At 40.6% G+C, this 16,167-nt stretch overlaps 1 protein-coding gene across 1 annotated transcript in view; it reads left to right on the plus strand.

The window, feature by feature from the left end:
• The window catches only part of lonp1 (lon peptidase 1, mitochondrial), a 47,063-nt gene extending 35,740 nt beyond the window's left edge, over positions 1-11,323 (plus strand). The window contains exons 16-18 of the mRNA XM_043721032.1: positions 1,980-2,188; positions 10,347-10,511; positions 10,928-11,323. Coding sequence (XP_043576967.1) covers positions 1,980-2,188; positions 10,347-10,511; positions 10,928-11,077 — 524 coding nt within the window. The 3' untranslated portion in view covers positions 11,078-11,323. The remainder of the gene's footprint in view (positions 1-1,979; positions 2,189-10,346; positions 10,512-10,927) is intronic.
• Positions 11,324-16,167: the final 4,844 nt, after the last annotated feature.

The raw sequence follows: 16,167 nt of genomic DNA on the forward strand, positions 1-16,167 counted from the left end.
TGTAAGGCAAGACCTCCCCTTCACAAATCCGTGCTGGCTGTCCCTAATCAAGCAGTGTCTTTCCAGATACTCATAAATCCTATCCCTCAGTATCCTTTCCATTACTTTGCCTACCACCGAAGTAAGACTAACTGGCTTGTAATTCCCGGGGTTATCCCTATTCCCTTTTTTGAACAGGGGCACAACATTCGCCACTCTCCAGTCCCCTGGTACCACTCCCGTTGACAGTGAAGACGAAAAGATCATTGCCAACGGTACTGCAATTTCCTCTCTTGCTTCCCACATAATCGTAGGATCTATCCCGTCAGGCCCGGGGGACTTGTCTATCCTCAAGTTGTTCAAAATGTCCAACACATCTTCCTTCCTAACAAGTATCTCCTCTAGCTTATCAGTCTGATTCACACTCTCCTCTTCAACAATACGGTCCCTCTCGTTCGTAAATACTGAAGAAAAGTACTCATTCAAGACCTCTCCTATCTCTTCCGACTCAATACACAGTCTCCCACTACTGTCCTTGATCGGACCTACCCTCATTCTCGTCATTCTCCTGTTTCTCACATATGCATAAAATACATATTTCAAAGTACCTTTTCACTTCTGTGCGATCTTATGCACAGTCTTGAACAACTTGTATTTCTCTATGTTCACATCTGTAATTTTCTTGTCTGCGTATCTAAAGTTTTTAGTTCTTTCTGAATTAGTAAGAGTTGGTTAGAACTGCATACTGTTCTGGTCCCCACACTACCAGAAGAATGTGGATGCTTTGGAGACGGTACAGAAAAGGTTTACCAGAATGTTGCCTAGTATGGAGCATTTTAGCTATGAAGAAATGTTGGATAGACTGAGTTTGTCTTCACTGGAATGTAGGAGGTTGAGGGGCAACCTGATAGAAGTTTATAAGATTGAATGGTATGAATAGAGTGGAAAGTATGAGGCGTTTTCTCCAGGGTGGGGGAGTCCGTTACTAGGGACATAGGTTTAAGGTGCTTGGGGAGGATTTTATAAGATAAGTGCGTGGCAAGTTTTTCACACACAGGGTGGTGAGTGCCTGGAACGTGCTGCTAGAGATGATGGTGGAAGCAGACACAATAGCAGCATTCAAGAAACACCTGGACAAATGAGTGCATGAACAGGAAAGGAATAGTGGGATACAGGTCCTGAAAGTGAAGACCGTTTTAATATACAAGAGCAAAATGTGTTTGCACAGACTTGGAGGGCTAAAGGGCCTGTTCCTGTGCTGTATTGTTCTTTGTTCATCATTAACTTAAATACCAGGCAATTTGGAAAAAAAGCTTTTCTTTCTTCATATTGCTGTTCTCGTTTGCTCACATTTAAATAATCACACTTGTTGAAAACTAGCATGGCACATTTGTAGTAAAAGTTGAACTAATGGCTACTTGAAGGCTGAAATCACAAAATCCAAGTCACATCTTGTTTATGTTGATTCTGATCCTTCATTTTGGGCTGCCTGTACAATAACTGAAAGCAGGAATAGGTGGCAACAAATTATTCTTTAAAAATGATGAGGCAATGGTGTAAACTTGTTACATTCATCCTTTTGAGATTAATGCACTATATTAATAACTCTTCTAACCATGTCTGAATTGTGAGGTTAGAATTAGCAGACCTACTATCTTACTGCTATCACTGATCCTCAGCTGGTCACTGGAAATAATGTAAGACTAGGCTCTGGGTGGTTTCCATATTCCCATTGTGCAGAATTTAACTTACCTTTTTAATAACAGATTTCAAGGAGAACTTGGCAAAGTAACTTAGTTGAGTCATGTTGACTTCAAATTTCATAACACATCTGCAGTCTCCATGAAAGCCATTAATTATGAGCTTCATTATGATTCAGTACGTAAAATATGTGTAGTTTCCCTTGCCCTTTAAGAAGAACTAGGTAGAAAATAAACATGACTTTGTATCTTACAACACAAGAAACTGTCTAAATTAACCACTCCAATCTTCACAATCAGGTGGGTCAACTCTCTTTATTGAAACCTCTCTTCGACTGCCAAGGGATAAGGAAAGTAAAGAAGGCTCTCTTGAAATGACTGGTCAGCTGGGAGATGTGATGAAGGAAAGTGCGAAAATTGCCTATACATTTGCAAGGGCTTTTCTCATGCAGAAAGATGATACCAATGATTTCTTGATTCAATCCCACATACACCTCCATGTGCCTGAGGTAAGGTTTGAGTATATTGTTTGAGAATCTTTTTAATAATTCAAATCTGTGCATTCATTGAGGCCAGAATGAAAAAAAAATCATGTGTTGCCATGATGCAGCACCATCTTGTTTGATCAGTGCAATTTTAGCCCAGTATTTCTTGCTGTTGGATCCCCAAGACGGTCCAGTGGCTGAGCTCCCACCATATTTTGGTCCAAGCAGCCAAGAGGTAGCCTGTGTTCTGACACATTGTAGCTTAACAAACATCTGTCCTTGTACAGTATCTTCCTTCACAGTGCTAATATGCCTCTCATAGTTGCATTTTCTCACCCTTTGCTCCCCTGGTTATTATGAACCATAATAAAAAAAGCTGGTTGCATCAAGAGGCATCACTTTCTTCTGCTCTCTAAAATAAAAGCAATGCACAGATCAATCAATATATCGGTACAGTGGTTAGCACTGCTGCCTCACAGTGCCAGAGACCCGGGTTCAATTCCTGCCTCGGGCAACTGTGTGGAGTTTGCACATTCTCCCCGTGTCTGCATGGGTTTCCTCCGGGTGCTCCAGTTTCCTCCCATAGTCCAAAGATGTGCAGGTTAGGTGAATTGGCCATGCTAAATTGCCCGTAGTGTTAGGTGAAGGAGTAAATGTAGGGTGGTGGGTTGCTCTTCGGAGGGTCGATGTGGACTTGTTGGGCTGAAGGGTCTGTTTTCCACACTGTAAGTAATGTAATCTAAAACCATCTTGGCGTCATCTGCAAACATACTAACCATGCCTTCTACATTCTCATCTAAATCATTTGGGAACGGCACTGTGGCACAGTGATTAGCACTGCTGCCTCACTGCGCCAGAGACCCGAGTTCAATTCCCGCCTCAGGCGACTCTGTGTGGAGTTTGCACGTTCTCCCTGTGTCTGCGTGGGTTTCCTCCGAGTGCTCCGATTTCCTCCCACAGTCCAAAAATGTGCAGGTTAGGTGAATTGGCCAAGTTAAATTGCCTGTAGTGTTAGGTGAAGGGGTAAAAATGTAGGGGAATGGGTCTGGGTAGGTTGCGCTTCGGCGGGTTGGTGTGGACTTGTTGGGCCGAAGGGCCTGTTTCCACACTAAGTAATCTAATCTAATCTAATCTAAAATACCACAAGTGCTTCTGTATTCACAATCCTTCAGGGCAACTAAACTGAATTCATTCATTCTCCCCTCCACTACTTTTTCCACAGGAAAAAGTGCATCTATATTTCGGACTGTAAGAAATAGGAGTGGAAGTAAGGCCATTCGACCCATCGAGTCCACTCCGCCGTTCAATCATGGCTGATGGGCATTTCAACACCACTTACTCACACTCTCCCCATATCCCTTAATTCCTTGCTAGATTAAGAATTTATCAATCTGTGCCTTGAAGACATTTAACATCTTGGCCTCCACTGCGCTTCGTGGCAATGAATTCCACAGGCCCACTACTCTCTGGCTGAAGAAATCTCTCTTCATTTCTGTTCTAAATTGACCCCCTCTAATTCTCAGATTGTGCCCACGGGTCCTAGTGTCCCCACATATCGGAAACAACTTCCCAGTATCCACCTTTTCTAAGCCATGCATTATCTTGTAAGTTTCTATTAGATTTCCCCATAACCTTCTAAACTGTAATGAATACAATCCCAGGATCCTCAGTCGTTCATCATATGTTAGGCCTACCATTCCAGAGATCGTCTGTGTTAATCTCCGCTGGATGTGCTCCAGTGCCAGTATGTCATTCCTGAGGTGTGGGGCCCAAAACTGGACACCGTATTCTAAATTGGACCTAACCAGAGCTTTATAAAGTCTCAGTAGCACATCATTGCTTTTACATTCCAACTCTCTTGAGATAAATAACTACATTACATTTGCTTTCTTAACTATGGACTCAACCTGCAATTCAACCTTTAGAGAATCCTTTAGTAGCACTCCCAGATCCCTTTGTACTTTGGCTTTATGAATTTTCTCACCATTTAGAAAATAGTCCTTGCCTGTGTTCATTTTTCCAAAGTGCAAGACCTTGCATTTGCTCTCATTAAATTTCATCAGCCATTTCTTGGACCATTCTCCCAAACTGTCTAAAAATTTCTGTAGCCTTCCCACCTCCTCAGAACTACCTGCATGTCCACCTAATGTAGTATCATCGGCGAACTTCACCAGAATGCCCCCAGTCTCTTCATCCAGATCATTGATACATAGTGAACAGCTGTGGCCCCAACACTGAACCCTGTGGGACACCACTTGTCACCAGCTGCCATTCCAAAAATGAACCTTTTATCCCAACTGTCTGTCTTCTGTCAGACAGCCAATCCTCAACCAATGCTAGTAGCTCAACTCAAGCACCGTGGGCCCTCACTTTACTCAGCAGCCTCCCGTGAGACACCTTATCAAAGCCCTTTTGGAAGTCTAGGTAGATCACATTCACTGAGTTTCCCTGGTCTGACCTACTTGTTACCTCTTCAAAGAATTCTAACAGGTTTGTCAGGCACGACCTCCCCTTACTAAATCCATGCTGACTTGTTCTAATTTGACCCTGCACTTCCAAGAATTTAGAAATCTCATCCTTAACAATGGATTCTAGAATTTTACTGAGGTTAGGCTAATCGGCCTATAATTTTCCATCTTTTGTCTTGATCCTTTCTTGAACAAGGGGGTTACAACTGCCATTTTTTAATTATTTCGGCCTAACTGACTCCAGTGATTTTTTTGTTTTAAATGATTTAGTGTAAGTCATCTTTTGAAATAGAAATGGAAAGTCATGAAAGAAAATATACACACCCTGTATTTTCCAGCTAGCTGCATAGTTAATGATTTAAGTGCATTTTTCCAGGAAATGGTCTTCTGGTACAGTTGTAACTGTTAATATTTTCAATGAAGAACTGAATTGGCAATAACATAGAGTCATAGAGCTGTACAGCTTGGAAACATATCCTTAGGTCCAGATATTTCTAATTAGCTTCCAAACCCTGACTATTCATGTGTCCATCCAGATGCCTTTTAAATGTTGTAATTGTACCAACCTCCTCCTCCACCTCTGTCAGGTCATTCTGTATGTGTGCCACCCTCTGCATGAAAATGTTGCCCCTTAAGTCCTTTTAAATCTTTCCCCTCTCACCTTAAACCTATGCCTTCTACTTTTGGAGTTACCGACACTGGGGAAAATACCTTGACTATTCACCCTATCCATGCCCCTCATGATTTTGTAAACCTCTATCAACTCTCCTCTCAACCTCTGACACTGTAGGAAAAGAATAGCCCCAGGCTATTCAGCCTTTCCCTATAACTCAAACCCTCCAACCCTGGCAAGATTAGATTAGATTACAGTGTGGAAACAGGCCCTTCGGCCCAACAAGTCGACACCGACCTGCCAAAGCGAAACCCACCCATACCCCTACATTTACCCCTTACCTAACACTACGGGCCAATTCACCTGACCCTGCACATCTTTGGACTGTGGGAGGAAACCGGAGCACCCGGAGGAAACCCAAGCAGACACTGGGAGAACGTGCAAACTCCACACAGTCAGTCGCCTGAGGCGGGAATTGAACCTGGGTCTCTGGCGCTGAGGCAGCAGTGCTAACCACTGTGCCACCATGCCGCCCACATGCTTACAAATCTTTTCTGAACTCTTGAATGCTTCACAACATCCTTCCAATAAGAGGGAGACCAGAAATGCATGCAGTATTCCAAAAGTGGCCTAAACAATATCCTATATAGCTGCAACATGACCTCCCATTGCCTAAAATCAATGCACTGACCAATAAAGATAAGCGTGCCGAATGCCGCCTTCACTCCACTTTCAAGAAACTATGAACCTGTACACCAAGGTCTCTTTGTTTTGCGACAGTCTGCAGAACCTTAGCATTAAGTATATAAGTCCTGCTCTGATTTGCTTTATTAAAATGCAACACCTCACATTTACCTAAATTAAATTCCAGTTGCCACTCCTAGGCCTTTTGCCAATCTAATCCATTATACTATGAGGTAACTTTCTTCACTGTTTGCTACTTCACTAATTTTGATGTCATCTGCAAACTTACTAACCATACTTCCTGTATTCCATTCAAATCATTTATATAAATGACCAAAAGCAGTGAATCAGCATAAATCCTTGTGGCATACTGCTGGCCACAGGCCTCCAGTTCGAAAAATAATCGCCTTTACCATTCTCTGTCTCCTACATTCGAATCAATTTTGTAACCAAATGGCTAACTCTCCCTGAATTCCATTTGATGTAACCAGTCTACCATATGAAACCTTGTTGAATGCCTTGCTAAAGTACCTTCATTTCAAAACAAATTTTATCTTCTTTTGTATTAAATATATATGAATTATATATTCAGAATTCTCTTGTAGGCTTCCTGGTAAGTATATATACATGAAATTGTTAAAAGATAGTTAGCACAAGAAACCTTCACTTAAAGTCGTTGCATTCCTGAAAATTGGGACTATGGGCATCACTGTTAGTTAGCTTCTGGCGAACATTGTTTGCTCTAAGAAAATGATGTATAGATTGAACTACTGTGACGTGAAAGTTATTTTATTTTGAAACAACTTGCAAAACAGAATAATTACTGCATATAAAACTAAAGCTATATATTTAATATTTCAGAACCTTTCTCAAAAGTGAACCATTAAATTGAGACAATTTAGATGACCAATGCCTAAATTGGTTTTTTTAAAGGTTATTTTATTTATGAATTTAAAAAATGTGCAAGAAATACTAATATAGTTACTTTGAATAAATGTTCAAAGTACAACCGCCTGTTAAAATTTTAATTGACTACACACCACCTAGTGGTTGAAGCTGGTCAGTGCAGGCGGAATTACTTGCACTGACCAGCGTCTGCCACTAGATGCAAGCCAGGACATCATACCAAATTCAGAATGGCAGGCAGAAAACAAAGCAAATACCTGAGGTTTAAAACTTTAAAATTTTAGACTTCAAAGAATGGGAGCAGGGTGAAGAGGAATTGAGGCTGGAGGCAGCAACAGGAAAGGGCTAGGGGCAACTGATTGTGGGATCAAAAGCATGGGGAAAATTCTTCAGAGTAGGCAGGCCCAAAGGAAGGTCAGTATGAAACCATGTTAAGCAAATCTTTATTTGTTTAAAGACTAGTTTATTAAAGACACAACTTGAAGTGAACGGCCGATGTCATTTGCATGAACCTTAGTGAAGCTTTTGACAAGTTCCACGTGGTAGACTAATTAGTAAAGTTAGATCACATGGGATTTGGGGTGAGCTTGCCAGATGGATACAAAATTGATTTACTGTAGGAGATGGTAGTGGCAGAGGATTGTTTTTCAAACTGGAGGCCTGTGACCAGCTGTATTCCATATGGCTCTGTACTGGGTCCACTTTTGTCATTTATGTAAACAACTTGGATGAGAATGTAGGAGATGTGGTTAGTACATTTGTGATGATACCAAAATATGTGAGACATTTATGGAGGTTTATAAAATCATTGAGGGGCATAGATAATGGAAATAGCAAGGGTCTTTTCCCTAGAGTGGGAGTTCAAATTGTGGGGCATATTTTTAAGGTGAGGAGGAGGAAGTTTTTTAAAAGACGTGAGGGGCACTTTCTCCACGGTAAGGTGATGAAAAAGGTTGAAGTCACATTGAGTCCAGGGTGTTCTAGCTAGATGGATAGAGAACTGGTTGGACAACAAGAGACAGAGTAGTAGTGGAAAGGAGCTTCTCAAAATGGAGACCTGTGACCAGTGATGTTCCACAGGGATCTGTGCTGGGACCACTGTTGTTTGTGATATACATAAATGATTTACCATTAGCAAGTTTGCAGATGACACTAAGATTGGTGAAGTAGTAGATAGTGAAGGGGACTGTCAGAGAATACAGCAGATTGGAGAGTTGGGCAGAGAAATGGCAGATGGAGTTCAATCCGGACAAATGCGAGCTGATGCATTTGGGAAGATCCAATTCAAGAACTAACTATGCAGTAAATGGAAAAGTCCTGGGTAAAATTGAGGTACAGAGATGTCTAGGTGTTCAGGTCCATTGTTCCCTAAAGGTGGCAACGCAGATCAGTAGAGTGGTCAAGAAGGCATACGGCATGCTTTCTTTCATCGTAAGGGGTATTGAGTACAAGAGTTGGCAGGTAATGTTACAGTTGTATTAGACTTTGGTTCGGCCACGTTTGGAATACTGCAGACAGTTCTGGTCGTCACATTACCAAAAGGATGTGGATGCTTTGGAGAGGGTGCAGAGGAGGTTCACCAGGATATTGCCTAGTATGCAGCTATGAGGAGAAGTTGAGTAGATTTGGATTATTTTCATTGGAAAGAAGAAGGTTGAGGAGGACCTGATTGAGGCCTAAAAAATCATGAAAGGTGTAGACAGGGTGGAGAGCAAGGAATGTTTGGCCACAGTGAAGGACTCAATTATTAGGGGTCATAAGTTCAAAGTGAGGGGGGAAAAGTTTAGGGAAGATGTGCTTGGAAACTTCTTTATGCAGAGGGTGTTTGGTCCCTGGAACGCATTGCCAGTGGAGGTGGTAGAGGCGGGAATGATACTGTCATCTAAGATGTATCTACACAGATACATGAATGGGCAGGGAGCAAAAGGGATACAGATCCTTAGAAAATAGGCAGCAGATTTAGATAGAGGATCTGGATTGGCACAGGCTTGGAGGACCGAAGGGTCTGTTCCTGTGCTGTAATTTTCTTCATTCGTAGTTTGTGGAATGAAAGTGGTGAATGCAGATACAGTTAGAACATTTAACAGACCTTTGCATAAACACATGATTAGGAAAAGTTTAGAGGCATATGGGCCAAATGCATGCAGGTGGGACTAGTTTAATTGGGAAGCACGTTTGGTGTGGACTAGTTGGACTGAAGGGTCTGTTTCTATGCTGTATGACACTGACTCCATGAGTCAACTTTAACCAGCTTTCCCACTGAACATGCAGGACATAACATAGGTTCCTATTAACCATATACATCACTACATATACACTACACTCTTGGGTATATAGATGCTAAGTGGCAAAATATTTATCTTATTCGCTTTACTCATACAGAGCTATGTCATTTGTGTGTTGCATTAAGAGTATAGAAATGTCCATCTTCACTGTGTGGTTGGTCAGCTCTCCATTGTTGTAACAAAATCATGAATATTTATTTGGATTTGAAAGCTTACTAATACTCCATGCTTCAGTAATAAAGATAATTTGTTTGAATTGTTGATTGAATATTTTAAAGACAGGAACTTGTCTATCCTGCCGTCTGTTTACCTGACCCTTTTTGTGGTAAAAATTCAAGCAGCTGATCATATGCTGATTTTGGAAAGAAAATGCTGTACAGAATTTGTTCCTTCCCAGCATTGTGAAATAGGTATCTACGCAGGAAGAATCTATCATTACATAATTATAGGTGGTGTGGGAGAGGAACATTAATATGCATCTCTAACTTCCTAATTTTGATCCTATTCCCTGAGTGCAACCTCTTAATCTGAGCAATGCAATTTAAATTATCCAGGATAATGAATTTCTGATCCTTGTAAAATTTAAAAGTATAAGACAGAAAAGGCTGTAAATACTTGACAGATTGAGTAGTATCTGACAAAGAAAGGAATGTTGTTTTATATTTCAGATCAATGACCTTTCCTTAAAACTGGAAAAAATAGAAATATGTTTTATGCAAATTAAATTTGAGAAGAAGGGGAGAGAACAAAGAAATAGGTTTGTAATCAGGTGGAAGACAGAGTGCAGAAGTCACTGGTAATGGGACATGATACAGTGATGTTAAGGGTAATTAGACACAGAGACAAATGCTGACCTTGCCAGTGAAATCCACCTCCTATAAAAACCAGAAAGTAAAGAGGATGTCTTCACATCCTCAGCAAAACAGTTTGTGATGTTAGTTACTATTTTTTTAAAACCACCTTTTCCTAATTAGCTTGTTCAGAGATGTTATTACACACCTCTAGAACTGGTGGGACTTGAACCTGGGCCTCTTGGCCCATGGTAGGGACACTACCACTATGCCATAAGAGGGCCACTGTGAGTAGCTACGTACATCACCATGCTAATATAGAGCATCTGTATTCTCTCTTTTGGATGTGAAGAGTGAGGTTAGTAAACACTGCAACTGTCAAATAAATGAATAGTACAGGAGACTATTTAAACATTACTTACGCTGTTTTTCCAGGGTGCCACACCTAAAGATGGTCCAAGTGCAGGCTGTACAATTGTAAGTGCACTCCTTTCTCTAGCAATGAATCGACCTGCACGGCAAAATTTGGCAATGACTGGAGAGGTATCACTTACTGGGAAAATCCTGCCTGTTGGTGGAATTAAGGAGAAGACTATTGCTGTAAGTTACTGTGAAGCTTCTGAAATTATAGATACTATTGTAAGCAGGAAAACCAAAGGCCTGTTTTAGCTGAGCTATTTCCTTTAAAAGTTGGGGCTTGTAAATAGTAAGAAAATGCTAAAACAATAAAAAGAAACTTTCAATTTTTGATTAGTTTAACACCCTTGCAAACTAAAATTCTCAAATGCAGCGAGGGTAAACTTTATCCATAATCTGTGTTCAATGTGACAGGAAACCCACTCAACTTTTGTTTGCCATTTAGTGAAGTGGTGAGTCTGAAACTAGTTTATTCACCTTGATTATCTTGGTGTATATTTGTATGCAATCTGAAATCTTAATACCATTATTTTAAGAAAGCCATTGTAACAATTTCACTTCAGAAAAGATTTAAATTGAACTTTTTTTTCCCCCCTTAGGCAAAGAGAGCTGGTGTTGATTGCATCATTTTACCAATGGAAAACAAGAAGGACTTTTGCGATCTACCAACATTTATTACAGAGGGTCTTGAAGTACATTTTGTTGAACATTACCAGGATGTGTACAGTACTGTGTTTCCAGATAAATGAAATTGAGCCATGCACCCATAATAGAACTGACTTCAACACCATTTCTGGGAAGTGCATTCTGTAGAAATAGAACCAGATGCAAAGTGGAGGAACTGTCTGAATGCTGCAGAATTGTCATGATTGCAAAGTAAATGGAACACATTTGATCAGATTTGGTCATTGTACTAAAGTATTGTTGTAACCAATCCTGACATCATATCGTCAGTTAATTGATAGATTTTGATTTAAATAAATTTTATTAAGTAATTCTGGAATCTGCTGAAATCATGGAAACTAAATCAAATTGTCATGAGTTATTTCATTTAATCGAGTGGGTGATGGTGTAGTCACATGGACGAGAATAATGAATGTATCTGGTTTGTGCTGTTAACTGGGGCACAGCTTGAGTATTGTGTTTGGCTGTGGTATGACTAATTATTAAAATGGAAATTATATCCAAGATTCTGATCCGAATGGTCCATTGACCTGTACCAAAGCTGACTCCTGGCAAACTGAGTCTTGGCTAAAATACTTTTTCATCAAGTTCTGTGCCAATATTCATTGGCTATTTACGATTGAAGAGGGTTTATTGCTATCTGTAACTCAGTCCCAGCACAAATTGGTGTATTCAGTTCAGGTAAAATCATTTGCAGTACAATATTTTACTTTCCACTTGGACAGATTCCAGCAATTTCTCGGCTTGTTTTACAAGACAGACAAGGTTTCCACTGAAGTTACACACCACACACGTGAATTCTTTGAGAAATTCTCTGTGCAAGTGAATAGATGTATGAAAATTATGGAAGCTTATCTGTTTGAAACTTTTGAATCATGTCTTCCCATTAATTAACTCACTTGGACAATACTGTTTTCTATTAACAAGCTGACATTCCTCAAATTTCTGTATTGGTTTTTGTCATAAGTTGCCTAATATTCCCATAGGTATATCTTGCTAATTTTCCATATGGATATCATTTTGCTTTCAAATTAGTGCATGCTTCCTTTCTAACAGAGTGGAGGAGAAAGTATGAATTTGCATAATTATTGCAATAGAAGGCCAAGACTGTATTTTGTAATGCTATCCTTCAGGAGAACTGGAAGCTTGCAGTTAAATTTAAAGTTTAATCATTTCCTTCAAAAGGCTTGAAATCAAATTTTGAAATAGAACTATCATTGTGTATTAATGCCACTTTATGCTTGACAAATTCATTTACTTAAATTTATTTTTTCCATATTGACAAAAACCTGTGACACTGTTGAACATTAACCATCCAAATTAAGATCAAACACCTCTGGTATTGTGTACATGTACAGCGTGGAAACAGACCCTTCGGTCCAACTTATCCATGCTGACCAGATATCCTAAATTAATATAGTCTCATTTGCCAACATTTGGCCCATTCCTCTCCAAATCCTTCCTATTCATGTACCCATCCAGATGTCTTTTAAATGTTGTAATTGTACCAGCCTCCACCACTTCCACTGGCAGCTCATTCCATACACCCACCATCCTCTGTGAAAAGGTTGCCCCTCAGGTCCCTTTTTAAATCTTTCCCCTTTCACCTTAAACCTATGCCTTCAAGTTCTTGACTTTCCACCCTGGGGAAAAAGACCTTATCTATTTACCCTATCCATACCTCTCCTGTTTTTATAAACTTCTGTAAGGTAATTCCCTCAGCCTCCAACACTCCAGGGAAAATAGCCCAGCCTATTCAGCCTCTCCCTGTAGCTCAAACCCACCAACCCTGGCAACATCCTTGTAAATCTATTTTTGAACTCTCTCAAGTTTCACAATATCTCTCCTGTAGCCCAGAGACCAGAATTGCACACAATATTCCAAAAGTGGCCTAACCAATGTCCTGCACAGCTGCAACATGACCTCCCAACTCCTATACTTAATGCACTGACCAATAAAGGTAAGTGTACCAAATGGCCGTCTTCACTATGCCGTCTACCTGTGACTCCACTTGCAAGGAACTATGAACCTGCACTCCAAGGTCTCTGTTCAGCAACACTACCTAGGACTTTAGCATTAAGTGTATCAATCCTGCCCTGATTTGTCCTTCCAATACGTAATACCTCACATTTATCTAAATTGACTTGAAACTTATGTGGCATTTAATGTTAAACCCTTGATCTTGATGGTGAGGGATTCAGTGGTGGTAACACCATTGAATGTTAAGGGTCAGAAGTTAAATCAAATCATATTGGAGATGGTCATTGCCTGGCATTTGTGAGGCTGGAATGTTAGTTGCAACTTTTAATAGCTTTTAATATAAGTTTGGAACAATTTCAAAGAACAGTCCTACAGCACAAAATGTTAACTGTTTCTCTCTCCACATATATTGGATCCTGATGTGGTCTTCTCAACAGCAGGGAAATCAAACTTAAATTAAGGAAACATTTGGCTGAACATCTCAGCTGGGCCGGCAGGAGCCAACCGGATCTGAGTCACTGCCAGTTTTAATTCCTCTTCCTTTCTGACATGACCATCCTTGGTGTCCTCCATTGTCACAATGAATCAAATGAAAATTGGAGGAACAACACCTCTTCTGTTTGGGCAGCCTACAGTCCGGAGGACTCAACATTTGAGTTCTCCAATTTCAAATAACCTCCCCCTTCCTTCTGCTCCTCTCAGCCACTTACCAGATTCATCCCTCCCATCGACAAATAAGGTCGTACCCTCTACCTATCTCCACCTTGCCCCTCTACCCCATTTTATCTGCAGCTTGTGTTAACCCGTGCCCAGTCCTGAAGGGTTACATGGTTTGGGCAGCATGGTTCAGTGGTTAGCACAGCACCAGGGACCTGGGTTCAATTCAAGCCTTGGGCGACTGTGTGGAGTTTGCATATTCTCCATGTCTGTGTGGGTTTTCTCCAGGTGCCCGGTCCTCCAATTGCCAATAGACAGGGATGTGTAGGTTAGGTGCATTAGTCAGGAGTAAATAGAGTAGGGGAATGGGTCTGGCTGAGTTGCTCTTCTGAGGGTCGGAGTGAACTTGTTGGGCCAAACGGCCTGTTTCCACACTCTGCAGGGATTCTATTCTACACTGAAAAGTTGACTTCACCTCCTGATGCTACCTGGCTTGCTGTGTTATCCCAGCTTCCTGCTTGCCAACTGAGTTTCTTTGGCAGTTCGCTTTTATTATAATGTAGTTGCCATTCCCAGATGTTCCTTACTCTATCTACTCTGGTTCATTTCCTTTTTTTAAAACATTATTTTGTCACTCCTGTTGCATATTTCTAATTTATTTCCTTGCCAGCTAAATCTGCACCTCATTGATTTGTTTCTATTCTCTCCCTTCTGTTTAATTAGTGTTTAAGTGGATTTAATTTCTTTATATTCCCTTCCAATTGGTCCTTACTATTGCAAAGCTGTTGTAACCTCTATTTACACTTTCAAGACAGTCACACCCTGGTTAGAGCACAGATTTCCTATTACAGTACTCTGCTTTCCCAACCTTAGTTAATTTTGTTGTTTGTTTCTAAACACCAGAGAATTCAGGCCTTAGCATCTCATTTTTGTACACCCTCTAAGGCCATGGACAAAGTCTACTAAGCCTTCACTCTACTTACAATGAGGGTTTCATTCCTGATGAAGAGCTTATGCTCAATGTCAGCTTTCCTGTTCTTGGATGCTGCCTGACTATGCTTTTCCAACACCACACTCTTCAACTTTAGAGGGATATGGGTCAGATGCTGGAAAACAGGACTGGATTAATTGGAGATATCTGGTCAGCATAAAGTTGACCCAAAGGATCTGTTTCTGTGCTGTATATCTTATGACTTTGATAAATCAAGCAGTTAAGCAGCGTGTCTGTGACTGGCAGATTGCCACAGGAATTGGTGCCAAGGCCCCAACTTGTTTGTCTGTGAATGTTTGGATGAAGAGAATAATGTATATAATAATGCTGATAAAATTGGGTTGGGGAATTAATGATTTGAGGATATGTCATTGGTGACAACATGGCATTTGGAGTATGATGTGAGGAAGTGAGATTATTGATTTTCCAGCACCACGCTCTTCAACTCTTATCTCCAGCATCTGCAGTACTCATTTTCTCCCAAATACCTCTGAACCCTTACTATTGATATATCCATTCGGATGCCTTTTAAATATTGTAATTGTACTAGCCCCCACCACTTCCTCTGGTATTCATTCCATACACGCACCTCCTTCTGCATGAAAAAGTTGCCCCTTAGGTCCCTTTCAAATCTTTTCCTCTCACCTGTAGCTTTGGACTCTGCTATTCTGGGGAAAATACCTTGACTGTTATCCATGCCCCTCATGATTTTAGAAACCTCAATAAGTTCACCTTTCAGCCTCTGACACTTCAGGGAAAACAGCCCAGCCTATTCATCCTCTCCCTTTATCTCAAACCCTCCAGCCCTGGCAATATCCTTGTAAATCTTTTCTGAACCCTTTCAAGTTTCACAACATCCTTCCAAACGCGAGAGACCACAATTAAATGCAGTATTCTAAAAGTGGCCTCAGTAATGTCCTGTACAGCAACAACATAACCTCCCAATTCCTATGCTCAAGTAAATAGACCAATAAAGGCAAGCATACAAAACTCCTTCACTGCCCTTTCTAGCTGTAACTCCACCTCCATGTTCTGTTTAGCAATATACCCAGAACCTTACCATTAATGGTATAAATCCTGCCCTGATTTGCCTTTCCAAAATGTAGCATCTCACATTTATCTAAACTCCATCTGCCACTCTTTTTTGTCCATTGGATCATGTTACCACATAGTACAACGGGGTAACCACTACATCAATTTTGTTATCATCTGCAAATTTACTAACCTTACCTCATATTCACATTCAAATAATTTGAGAATGACAAAATGCAGTGGACCAAGCACTGATCCCTGCAGCACACCATTGGTCAGTCCTCTAGTCTGAAAAACAACCCTTCCACCCATCTTTGTAAACAAATGGTTAGTTCTCCCTGTATATCAAGTGATCTAACCTTGATCAGTCATCAGAAACCTTGTCAAACACCTTGAAGTCTATACATATGTCTACCACTATCATCTTCAATCCTTTTTTTTTTGCTAAACAGCTTAAAGAAAAAACACCATATAGCTCAAGGTATATCCACTATT

Source organism: Chiloscyllium plagiosum, chromosome 31, assembly GCF_004010195.1.
Source record: "Chiloscyllium plagiosum isolate BGI_BamShark_2017 chromosome 31, ASM401019v2, whole genome shotgun sequence".
Lineage (NCBI taxonomy): Eukaryota > Metazoa > Chordata > Chondrichthyes > Orectolobiformes > Hemiscylliidae > Chiloscyllium > Chiloscyllium plagiosum.